General features: G+C 41.5%; 1 protein-coding gene across 3 annotated transcripts; it reads right to left on the minus strand.

Annotated features, from left to right (window-relative positions):
• Positions 1-816: 816 nt before the first annotated feature.
• Positions 817-9,361, minus strand: LOC100833690 (serine/threonine-protein phosphatase BSL1 homolog). Of its 3 annotated transcripts, none has more exons than XM_010233425.3 (21): positions 8,835-9,361; positions 8,665-8,725; positions 8,275-8,353; positions 8,119-8,198; positions 7,917-8,011; positions 7,588-7,687; positions 6,598-6,667; positions 5,540-5,641; positions 5,259-5,340; positions 5,007-5,174; positions 4,459-4,528; positions 4,056-4,281; positions 3,311-3,478; positions 3,006-3,244; positions 2,773-2,857; positions 2,582-2,680; positions 2,304-2,503; positions 2,133-2,208; positions 1,870-2,005; positions 1,663-1,802; positions 817-1,496 (listed from the first exon to the last, which is right to left on the minus strand). In XM_010233425.3, the coding sequence occupies exons 1-21, from the start codon at positions 9,079-9,081 to the stop codon at positions 1,413-1,415; spliced, it is 2,607 nt and encodes an 868-aa protein (XP_010231727.1). In that variant the 5' UTR covers positions 9,082-9,361; the 3' UTR covers positions 817-1,412. The 3 variants fall into 3 exon arrangements, with proteins under 3 accessions (XP_010231727.1, XP_010231726.1, XP_003568959.1); XM_010233424.3 differs by having other exon boundaries at positions 4,363-4,528; positions 8,835-9,358; XM_003568911.4 differs by having other exon boundaries at positions 4,363-4,528; positions 8,868-9,354.
• Positions 9,362-12,428: the final 3,067 nt, after the last annotated feature.

Below are 12,428 nucleotides of genomic sequence, written 5' to 3' on the forward strand. Positions count from 1 at the left end.
TAACTTGAATTGAGTGAAACTAGATATTCCCTCCGCCCAGAAATAAGAGAAACGGATTCATACAAAAAAATATATTGTATAAGAATCTATACAAATCGAAGTCACTTATTTCCGGACGGAGGGAGTACAATATATCTGAATTGGTACAGTTTTTCAATGTCACTTAGATCCAAGCAAACCAAACCAATATAAATTTTACCAGACAGACCGATATTTAGCACTACCTCTGGTCCTAAATATAAGAAGTCCTAACTTTATCCTGAGTCAAACCTCTTAAAGTTTGATCAAGTTTGTTAAAAACTATACTAAACTTTACAATATGAAATGAACATGCTATGAAAATACGTATCACGATGGATTTAATAAAAGTTTGATCAAAGTTTAAATAGTTTGACTAGGACAAAACTATAAATTCTCACGCTTCTTCCAAATATGGTCTACAGGGTTTCTCCCTTAATGCCACACTATTAAACGTACAGTTGCAACGACTACAAAACTAAAAAAAAATATAAAACTAGGAAAACATCAAAATAACAAATGACAGAAACACCGCTGTAAAAAAGTGATTGAATACAATCATTCGCCCACGTTTTAGCAATGGGGAATTCCGGTTTTTTTTTCATTCTGGACTTAAAACATTTTCCTATGATATTCCTGATATAATCTGCAGAGGTGCAAAAACAAACCTACGCTCCAAACCAAATACTCCCTCCGCTCAAGTTTGTCCAAATATAGATGTATCTATTCTTAAAAACGTCAAGATACATGTAACATTTCGTCAACAATTTAGGATCGGAGGTATTACCAACCAAGCAGTAACTAAAACGACTTTAATCTATTGAGCACATGCCTATAACAATAAATTTAATCAATCACTACACAATTCCACTTACAAGCATCACGCTCCGGCCAGTCTACCTCGGTAACTTTAACCTGTATGTATAACTGCGCTATGCAAAGCAGCGTCCTACACTGCGACAAACACGGTATGAAAAACAAACATTACAAGCACTGAGGATGAACAATCTAGCCATGTACAGCACTACAGTTACAGGCAATCCGCGACAAGTTACATGGGTACACATGCTCCTGCTTTCCAAATATTATCTGACGGCATTCCACTGGCCCCCTTTGAGTAATGAAGCACAACCACAGGGAGCAATGCAACTTCAGCTATGACCAGAACTGTTATGTATGTAGCTTCTAATGAGGAGCTGAGGTTAGATCAACGGCACTGAACATTGATGAGTCACAATAAACTGAACTACCAGGAATATCTCGACAATTTGGGAGCCCCACGATCTTCTATTGGTTTTCTGTCATGAGGTATAATGTATGTACCTTGCAGCTGAGAAAAAAATTCTGACGACAAACATACAGGGTCAAGAAGATGGAGGTGGTTCGGCTATGTATCATATGTAAGCAAGAGAGTTCCTGTCACTGGCAGAATGCGGCCGTCCTCTGGTTGGTGTAGGTGGCCGTTGTATGTTAAGTTCCTGCATATGATTAGAATTTCACCGCCATTGTGAGTTAACTTGAGAGAAGAATAACAGGACTTGTGCGTTGTGACAATTTATGAACTTTCATAGTACGAAAAAATGAAGTTGATCCATGCTTTGCCCCATTAGAGAAATGAAAATAGTAAAAAAAACTCATGCCGACCTGCATCCATGTGGCGTCCATGGCACGCTCAGGGGAGGACTCGGGAGAATTAATAGGTGGTGGAAGTGGATGAATTAACTTTGGGACAATAACTAGTCCCCTCCCCACCACAAGTATGGCGCCAGCATTGTTTGCAGTCCCTGGTACATGCATGATCTTAGAAAGATTATGTTGCACAGATAATAACATTAGCAAGAGGATACATACCACAATAATTAGTTGCTGAGAACAAAGTGATCAACTGTCCATGGGCAAAGCGTTCAAAGCCATCCATAACACATTCATGAGCTCTTATGATTAATTGCAATTTGTTTCGCTTACAGAATTCTGTCACTCGATCAGGCTGGAAGTTGGCAAAAAGTAATATTAAGACAGAATGGCTAATATTTTATCTGAAATGTTTGACACTACACAAACTGAAAAACAAATATGAAGTATCCTATAGTAACTGAAGCATCATTAAATCATACCCCAAATGTTACTAAGCCAGGCCCTCGTGCATTCGGTCTCAAACCCTCTACACTATCGTTCTCTGTAGGATCAGACCTGCATTTACACAAGTAGAAAGTATTAATTAATCATGATATGGACTAAATAGAAAAAGAAGAGCAAAAGGAAAAGAAAACATGGCAACCAAATACCATAAAAGGTCCATGAGGATTATAGATCCGACATCCATGGTGATAGGCCTTTCAATTTTCTCAATTTGCTCCACACTGTTTATTGACCTTCCGATGCCGCCATGCATACAGATTATTTTCTTCTCTATCATGGCAGCCAGCGGGAGATAATTAAACAGTTGATTGAATCTAGTCCAAGCCCATATACCGTCACTTTCACCCTACACAAAGAGTTAAGTCAACTCATGTGTCCAATATTTCAATTCAGAACAATATATGCAGCACCATGATAACTGTACCATTCTCTCAATGCATTCCAGGCGGAAGCCGAAAAGGGCGTTGATGTCAGCAGCCTCATGATTTCCTCTAATCAAGTGGATATTTTCAGGGTATTCTATCTGCAAAATTTGTTTCCAGTGGCTCAGAACTAGCTTTCAGAGAGGTGTTTTAACAGCAGCAAAGAACTTTTGTACCAGAAACCATTACTCACTTTAAGAGCAAGAAGCAGCGTTATTGTTTCCAAGCTGTGCTGACCTCGGTCAACATAGTCTCCCAAGAAGAGATAGTCAATATAGCTGATTAAAAATAAAAGCAAGAGTGTTACATAAAGAAAAGAACACGACTTGAAAATCTAAAGTAGAACATGAAGATGAAGTATACAAAAAATAGATTCTCTCAAAACTTGAGAGTCTAGTTTCAACTGTGCTTTCAGGAGCAACTTACGTTATGTCACCAGCAGTAGATGGATAACCATATTCATCAAAAAGGCGCATTAGGTCGCCAAACTGCCCATGAAGATCACCAAATACTTTAACTGGTGCTTTTAGTTGTAAAACAGTTGGTTCCTGCATAAAGATCTGCTCAGCAGCATAGCATAGCTCGCCAACTTCATACGAATCCAGAAAAAAGGTTCTATCAGCAGGAGCATTCCAATTCCTTGGCCTAAGTAAGAGCGAAATGACCTGCAACAAAAGCGCGTAAGGAAAATAGCTCCTACAAAGTTGGAGAAATTAAAGAAGGGACCATACCTTCTTATGCAAACCTTGTGGAGACCTTTGTCTATTTAGTGCTCTCCTCGATTGATATGATTGTTCATTGTTGGGATGCATTCTTCTGCTTTCATTCTCAAATTGATCTAGTGAAAGCTGTCGGACTAAACATCCTAAATCTCCTACTGCTTCTTTAGCAACTACAACCTTCAAGATAGAAGATCAGGAATTCAGGGTCATTAAACTGCAGTAACTTCATTGAAATCGACAAAACACAGAGCTTAAATGACATAAAACAGCGGCATTTGCCAACTAATAAAAATCACACATAAAACGTTAGGTAAGACAAGACACCCATGCAAGATATTTCTACAGTATAAGGTTGAAGAAAAAAAGTCCCACGCGGCAATCAGTATAGGAAATTAGAAGAGCACATTAGCAGAGATTACAGAATCTTAGTAGATTATAGAGGACATATCACCAACATACAGTGTTGAATTAATTTCTCTTCGAGGTAAATTCCTACTCAAAGTCTAATTGAAGCAACCCGCAAAAAAAAGTCTAATTGAAGCAAGTTCTGTTCACAAAATTACTCAAGCACCCTACCATATTTTGCAAGTAGAGTGATAAACTTCAAAACAATTTGAGAATTTCATTTGGATTTCTCAAAAGCAAAATGGTAACGAAAGGATTCATTTTCACCGTTATTGATTATGTGTGGATGTTTTTTGTCGTTATTCAGTTTAAGAAAGCAAATGGGGAGAAAATTCATCCAAACACATACCGCTCTAGAATGCAATTTCACATCTGGTTCCAGGGAGCCTCCATCATCTAAATCATCCGCCATTGGTGAAGTTTCACTCAGAGGGGACTCAGACCCTATTCCCTCCGAAAGACTGTCTTCTGAAGATGCTGCAGATGCTTCCTTTGCAGCTCGCCACACAGCACTGACAGCTTCAGCTTCGGCAGCTGAGGCCTCTGTCAACATGTCAATTGACTTCTTCTCCGTGCTGAAATTCATGGGCAAATTATTTAGCTTTCACAACAAAACACAAGAACTCTACAAACACTAAAGAAGACGAGTAAGAAACCTGAAGCCAGAAGCTGTCTCATGACTGTTATTTGTATATTGCTGGAAGGACGGAGAGTGAGAACTATAATTATGATTTCTATTTTGATTTTCTGACCTTGGGACTCTATCAGTTTCCGATTGGAAAGGTGCATTCTCAGCAATAAGAAAATCGTCAAGGAGGATATCTGTTCAAACAAGAACACGCGTGAGATTTCAGCTGCACAAATTTGATGATACATCTATCATCACAAATTCAGTTGGAATAATTCAATCCGGCACAAAAATGTAACAATACAAAGTTACAAACTAAGAGAAATAAGTACTAAGATATTTGCTCATCTGCTCAACCAATCTGTTAAAAGTTATCATGTACGTGCTATACATATGAGATCCTATCATTGCCTAATATTAGGATCTTGGTACGATAATGCTGAAGTAGTTCAGATAAATATTCGAACTTCTGTAGTTACCTGACATTTTATGTATGTTTATCTGTCTACAGTAACATATGGTGACAAATCTAGTCAATTAAAAAACAAACATCAACGCGATAATGCTATCTAGTGGCAAAAGGTAAATATAACTACATCGATCATGTGTTTCCTAAAAAGAAAAACGACAACGACAAAAAAAAGCACAGCAATGAAATCGAATATTAGTTACCTCCCCTAAGACCACCATAAATGTATATCTGAGAACCAACAGAAGCAGCTGCATGACGACAACGACGAAGTAGATCTGAAGAAGCATCATGCTCGTTGGAAGACTTCAACGTGCGAGAGGTCACGATGCCATTTCTATCCAGCCAAACTCCAGCAGCAGTGTCCAGAACTTCAGAAAGTGTTGGCATAATGAGTCTAAGAGAGTAAATAGACGTATCTGAATGTAATGGGAGTAAAAGGAATGTACACTCACCTGCGATTGCACCCTCTCCTTCAATAGCTCTCCCTCCTTTAAGGACACCTCCAGTAACATGCAACCGAGCACCAACGAAGACCTACAAACTTGAGACAATCAGAAGAAGATGGGCAAACTAATATACTTGCATAAATCACAGCAATATGCTAACATTTTCAAGAACACGCGATTGTTAAGATCGATGAATTCTGTCAGAAGAGAATTATCCATATCAGCTGGCAATGATTCTTCATCAACACCAAAATAAACTGAGCAATTGCACTTCCTAACTAACTTACGGCTGCATGTTGATATCTTGCGGAAGGAGATATCCCTGGAGCTAGGGTCCACTCCCACTGGCCATTGGTATGCATTAGTAGTCCATAAGCATCAGAGAGTGGCTGCAAATGATTGTACATCAAATCAATCTCAATATACAGAAAAAGCAAAATCCTGTAAATAGTAGCAACACGCAAAGAGACTGGAGAGAGAGAGAGAGAGTACTTCCAATACATTTTTCCCTACTTGAATCGGATGCTTGCAGTTGCTCATCCTTATACAGCGGGCGGAGTGATAGAGAAGTTAACCTTGTTTTCAAAACTAATCGATATTCCAGATAACTAATGTTCCTAATCCTTATTGGTTATTATTCTACGTAACTAATCATATGCTTACAAAATAAGATAACCTGATTGAAAAGATAAAGCCTTCCTAATCGTAGCATTTAGGGCCCGCTGCCTTGATGCATTGCAGTACCACAAGCGAACAATGCATGTTAACATTGTGTGGCTATATTGTGCCCATTCCAAGGCAAGGACAGAAAAACATCATTCTACTAGCATGACTGGTTTTTTCCATAACAAACAGTGGTCAGTGTCATTTAGCAATCAAAGTCCCTTACCATGTTATTTCTCTAATTTTACTTCTTTGCAACATTAATAAATTACCTTATAAATGATTCCCCCCTCCAACTTTGAAAAGAGATCATTGTGGAGTGGTTCCACAATTGCATGAATTGTAACTTGTAAATGTTTAGGGGCATCCTAGGGATATAAATTCATCACTAACCAATGAAAGGGTGATTTCAAAATTGTGTGAGAGTATTACATAAAGCTTTACCAGTGATCTTCAGTTTTACCAATATATATGCACATGATTATCTCACGTAAGAATACCAGAGCTAAACAATAAAAGATATTACTCTGTTCCATAATTCTTGTCTCAAATTTGCTAAAAAATGGATGTATCTATTCCTAAAAAGTGTCTAGATACATGTAAGATTTCGACAAGAATTATGGAACGGAGGGAGTAACATATATGGTAAATTTGTTAGCGGTGATAAAAGCAGAGATTGTACCGTTCCAGAAGCATCCCTTCCACCACAAAGTAAAAGCATTCCATCGGAGCGTGCACTGGCAGTAGCATACCTATTGTGATTCAAAACCAACTGGAAGTAAGACAGTTGCTCATTAATACAAACGGTTGAATTTCAAGGAAGTTAGTTGCAGTGCCTAAGAGATCGCAATTCGTAAGTGCCATTTATTATCACATTTAAAGCTTGTGGCATTTAGGTGCTACATTTTGTATAGGCCCTATTTAGTGCAACTGTAACTTTCCTCTGTAAGTGCCATGCTGTTTGTTTAGAGGGAGATCAGCGTTGTAGTTAAGTATCGAGCCTCAAAAAATAGAAGGCTTCCTTGTGTGGGGACAGCTTTAATTACTGTTGCCGTGCCCCCACGGCAGCTGCGTCACCTAGGCTTCGCACCCAATTCTTCCATAGGACAGGTTAATTACCGTCACCGTGTCCCCAAAGGCAGCTTCAGCGCCTAGGCTTGGCGGCCAAGTCTTCCACGGGCTTCATTGAGGTATTTATTTTTAAAACTAACAGGATACCTTGTAAATAGAAGGTACACCCTTAGGTAGGTCTACCTCATCGTACCAGGAATTCAGGAGTACCTTGAAACTCGAGACTGATTGCAAGGCATCTCTATCCTCTGTAATAGAGAGCTATGTTTGCTTGTTAGAACAAGAGACAAATAAGTTCTCTTCTGCCCTTCTCTCTAGTTGGCACACAAGGTGCCAACATCTGATCATTGGCAAGGTTATCAACCTCATCCACAATCCACCAAACCTACAACCTGAAATCCTCCTCAGGGCTCAGGCCATAAGAATTATTAACCCCATGGTAGTGGCCCAGTCGACTACCAAACTGACTTCAGACTAAGTGGCAGAAGGCCCACATGTTTTAGAATAAAATAAAATAGCAAAAAAGTAATATATATGCGAGTACGCCACAGTGAATAGTGAATTGATTCTCCAACTCTCTGAAGTGCATGGATCGACTTACATTCTCGCCGAAGGTCTGTCGCCTTCAGGGTTCAGTTTCTGCCACTTGTATGGTTTCTGCGCCGTGTCTAAAGCCCAAGCATCCGATAAGACCCGCTTTCCTGTACCAAAAGATGTGTGATTTGACAAGCCCAATAAAAATGTTGCCAGTCAAAATAAAACAGCTTTCCATAAAATAGTAAGACATCATAAAGTAATATTCCTCCGATCCTAAATTCTTGTCGTAGATTTAGTACAAATTTGATCTAAAACCACGACAAGGATAGGATCGGAGGGGGTAGTATTTATTGCACATATACAATTCAGTAAATTTTGCATCTAAGAGCTAACCATCATTTCCCGAGACTGACACAAGGTAACGCTGAGCTACCAGATCCATGCAATGACCGTAGCGAGGACCAGGACCAGCCCCTTGAACAACGACCCTGCATCGAACGGCAGAAATGGAAGCATCACATCCCCATCCAATGATCAACCCTTAAAAAAAAGAAAGCGCAGCCACAACCAAACAAGAAAGTATGCTTGTGTTTACCTGTGCCATTTAAACTTGTCGTTTGTCAAGTCAAGCACATAGAGATCGTCCGTCGAATGCCCCGCTGGTCCAATCCCGCCCTACACAAACATTACACCACTCATAGCTGAACTAAAAGTCAGGTGGCGCCAAATTGAAATACAAAGATCCTCATACCTGGAAAACAACCATCGTGCCCACAGCAGCTGCAGAATGCGCAGCCCTCGGTGACGGAGGATCTCCAGCTGGATGCATCCTGCAGCCCCATAGAATTTAATTAAACCTTATGAAGCCGTACCGATAGCTTAACGGACAATGTCAGGCAGAGTAACCGACTGTACGGAAAACATACAATCCTAAACAATTGTGAGTTGCCTGAAACACAATATAGAGGGTTCACCACGTTTAACCCAAACAAGACACTTGTACAACCCATAAATAGACAGCATCTACAATATCGGCCTTGGAAAAGCTCCAAAGTAGAGGAGGACTCCAAATCGAGATGAATTTCCGCCCTCAAAGGAAGCAGCAGGGGCGAAATCTAAGTTGGGGCGGCGGCGGCCTCACCTGGTCCACCTCCGCTTCTCCACATCGTACGAGTGCACCGAGTTCGTCACCCCGGCAAGCCCTGCAGTCCAGACCCAAAAAAAAGCACACGCCATTAGAACGCCCCGACCGAAAACGAGCACACACCATACGAAACGGACGGAGGGAGAAAAAAAAATGCTCAAGCATACGCGGGGGAGCGAGAGAGGGAGGGGGCACCGAACTGATCCCTGGGAGGCCGGAGGAGGCGCCGGCCTCGATGGCCGTGGCGCCGCCGAAGAGGATGAGGCGCGGGCCGTGTCCCTTCGTTGGCGCGATGAAGGTGAGCGAGTGCCCGCAGCGGTACCCCGGCGCGTCGTCCCCGGCGCCCTCCCATCCCTCCACCTCCCTGTACGCCGGCGCGGGCACCACCCACGCCCCCTTCCCCGCCGTCCCCATCCGCCTAAACCCTAGCTTCTCCCCCACCCTCCGCCCCAACTCGCAGCCGCGCCGCCGACGCAGGCACAGCCGCCGCAGCCCCGGGATCCGAGAAGCAGCAGGCGGGGACGACTGAGGAGAAGAAGAGAGAGTGGAGCTAGAGAGAGGAGGGAGAGAAGAAGAGGAAGGGGGTACTACTACTACTGGGATTCGCGATGGACGCGGAGGAGACGACGACAGCGGGGGTGAAGGGGAACCCTCCGAGGCCGTGGGGTCCGGGTGGTGGTGGGAAGGGGTTAATACGGTGGAGCCCGGCTGTCGGTGACCGGGGGCGGACGGCATGTGGGTGTCGCGGGGAGTCAAATGGAGGCTTCGTCATCTACTACAGCGCAGAGGGGAGCGAGGACACAACGGAGGGAGGGAGGGAGGGTTATAAATGGTGGAGCCACGGCCGCCAGTTCAGTGAGTGGGCGCCACCGTACGTCTGGGCTGGCTGCCTGGCTGGCTTTATAACTGGTTGCCTTTTCTGATGGGTACGTTTCACAACGCAAAGGTTACCTCCTTTTCGGGGTGTCAAGAGAAAAAAGAAACGGTTTTCTCCTTTCCTGAATATGCGCAAGGAGGAAGGGAGGTTTTTGGGGGTGTGTAGGTTCTAGGACACTCCGGAATCGGCGGCGGCGGTGGTGACCACGGCGGAGGCCGTAGAGATTGATACAGGTGGTGTGAGATGGGGGGACTGGATGGTCGGCGACGGTTGTCGGTGAAATAGGGGCAAAAAGCCCGAGTTTGAGACGGTGATGGTGGCGAGGAAGCAGAAGAAGATGAATGAATGGATGTTTTGTGAAAGCCTTTTCGAAAATGTTACTATGCGTGCAATCGTGAGACGGCCTCGTTGCTTTCATGTTTGATACCATTTGCGTGCATGAGGCCCCTATTGTTGGCCGTGGTCACTAGATGTACAATACCTAGGTTGTAGTCATTGTTCGGCGAGACTATGAGTAGATTTATACGTTGGAAAGGTAAGAAGAAATAAGACTACTGATACAATACTCTTTGGCATGATGAGTTAGCCAGTTGTGGTGGAGATATTAATGTAGTAGGTAACTAGGTTTGGGTGGCATTCGAGGGAAGGTAATGTATGTTTGGACTTGTTTTGACGTCGATGATCGCATGCTAGATTCAGTGAAATTCATGGGCATATCTACACTTCTTGATGACCTGCATCACATGGTGCTAGGATGACATATAGTTTTTGGGTCATTGATCTGCGATCCTTTGAAGTGTATGGCAAGGAATAAGGAAGGCTTTCATGTTGCGGTAGTCGATGAGAGAGGTGAGGTGGTGCAAGATGGCGGAAGTGTGCTTGACTATGAAAGGATATCAGTGAGGACGAAGAATGCACCAAGATGGCCATGCAAATTTGGTAGAGCACGACTAATCACGTGGGGTCAATGCACGACGATCTAGTCATGATTCTAGTGCGACGATGTCAACTAATTATCCTTCTCGTGGTCCACGGTTTGTGGATTCTAATGTGATTTGTTGGATCGCACTAAAATATACCCCAAACTATCGTATGAATAGCAACACTCAAAAGCTATTCGTATATTGTTGAAGAAGATTATTTTTGTACATGACCACAAAAACATATACATTTGAGTTGTAGTAGCATCGTAGCAACATGGGAGAAAGAAGGGTACGGTATGGAAACACCAATGACTTTGCCATCTGGATCCAATGGACAATCTGGCAATGGAAACATCCGTGTATTAGATTATTATAAGCTTGGGTGGTATTCGAATGAACGTAAAGATTACATCTTAAGCTAAGCGGAGATTTTTGACGATCGACTTGCATCGCATGGTACTAGCTAGGAATGCTTTCAGATATCCAATTTATGCTGATTTTATTTGATGAGTGACCATAGATTTATCGTGGAACGATGATATAATGTGGAAATATGATGCATGGTTCATTTGCTGATTCCGCTTTAGTTTAGCCATGAATTACGTACATATGGACCACCTTCTCTCGAAGGCTTCACATATCATCATATTACCTAGAACGTTCATTTCGCTACTTCGTAAAAAAATGTATTACTTCCTCGCTTGTTCCTCCTTTGCGTATTAGCTCTTTCTATTACTTACATGAACCGTCATTTGTTGTTATGTATCATTCGTTATCCTGATCGGAGTACTACATTCCCGATGATCTGGTGCTTAAAGGTGTTATCTGTTGTAACAACAAAGGGATATCCAAGCAGCTAGATGACTAATGATACATTAAAAAGAGGATCATTGTAACATGACAAATGGTAAAATTGAGAGGAATCCTTTGTTACTTTAGGATGAAAGATGGCATTTTTCGTATAGTTATTTCTTATTAGAAAAAATGACATGTAATTTGCAAAATATATTCACGAGATTCGCCCCGTAATAACCAGTCTCGAGATATACAAGAGATAACTCGATGTTATCAATTGTCATATGCACACAACTTTGCGTGAAACAAATTTGTATGCCTGCATTTCACTTTTTTAGTATGTAACCACGTCAAGCTAATTAAATAAGTTTTTTTAGGAAATTTGTGAGCTTAGAATGTCTATTAGGAAGTACACTATGACCACCATAATTGCCACTAGGACAAATTCTAAGTTTCAAGTGTTATTTTTTGAACATGATTGAAAATCAATTAGATAACCTTTTTATGTTTGTTTTTCATAATTGGATTAGAGGGAAAGGTTGGGACTTTTTCCTCATCTCTTGGATTTGATCATTATGAACCAACATTTGGATGGGTTTCAAATAGCCACCACTTCTGTATGTAGAGATACTTTTGTTTGTTTGTAATACAAGAAAATTCTTGTGTTCAAAATGTTGTGCCCTATTGCTAACAAAATGTATTAATTTCCATGCGAGCCGTTGACTTGACACTTTACTATACATTGAGTAATTGACATGGGAAGTTAAACACTAATCCTGAATCTTCCAGATCAATACAACACGAGAGATTCACATAACACTAGCAAACAATTCGTCATGACTCGCGAATGAGATGTAGTTTAGGTTTATGAAATTATGCTAATATAAAAAGGTGGTGTAAGGAATATTTGGTACGGTGTTATTAGACAATAATATACATTAATACACGCTTACTAGGGATACAACTTAGATCGTGAGCTGTTTAATTAGGTCGAACGCCAGATGGTTTGCTTCCTTGTAATATGAATGGATAAGCTGTACCACTAGGGAATAATTTAGTAGGGTGTTATTGGAAGATTAAAATATGCAACTAATGCATGGTTATCATGGATTCAACTCTACTCTTGATTGTTTAACCGCGAAAATGGTTTGGGTTCCTCGTGGTAT

Source organism: Brachypodium distachyon, chromosome 2 (genome assembly GCF_000005505.3).
Source record: "Brachypodium distachyon strain Bd21 chromosome 2, Brachypodium_distachyon_v3.0, whole genome shotgun sequence".
NCBI lineage: Eukaryota > Viridiplantae > Streptophyta > Magnoliopsida > Poales > Poaceae > Brachypodium > Brachypodium distachyon.

What these genes read in the sequence shown, in the direction of transcription:
- LOC100833690 (XM_010233424.3), bottom strand. Translation starts at nt 9,081, where the DNA reads ATGGGGACGGCGGGGAAGGGGGCGTGGGTGGTGCCCGCGCCGGCGTAC. An exon ending in GCACGATGGTTGTTTTCCAG is followed by an intron (nt 8,199 to 8,274) that starts GTATGAGGATCT and finishes ATGTTTGTGTAG; the next exon opens with GGCGGGATTGGACCAGCGGG. An exon ending in CGCTGCTTCTTGCTCTTAAA is followed by an intron (nt 2,681 to 2,772) that starts GTGAGTAATGGT and finishes CAAATTTTGCAG; the next exon opens with ATAGAATACCCTGAAAATAT.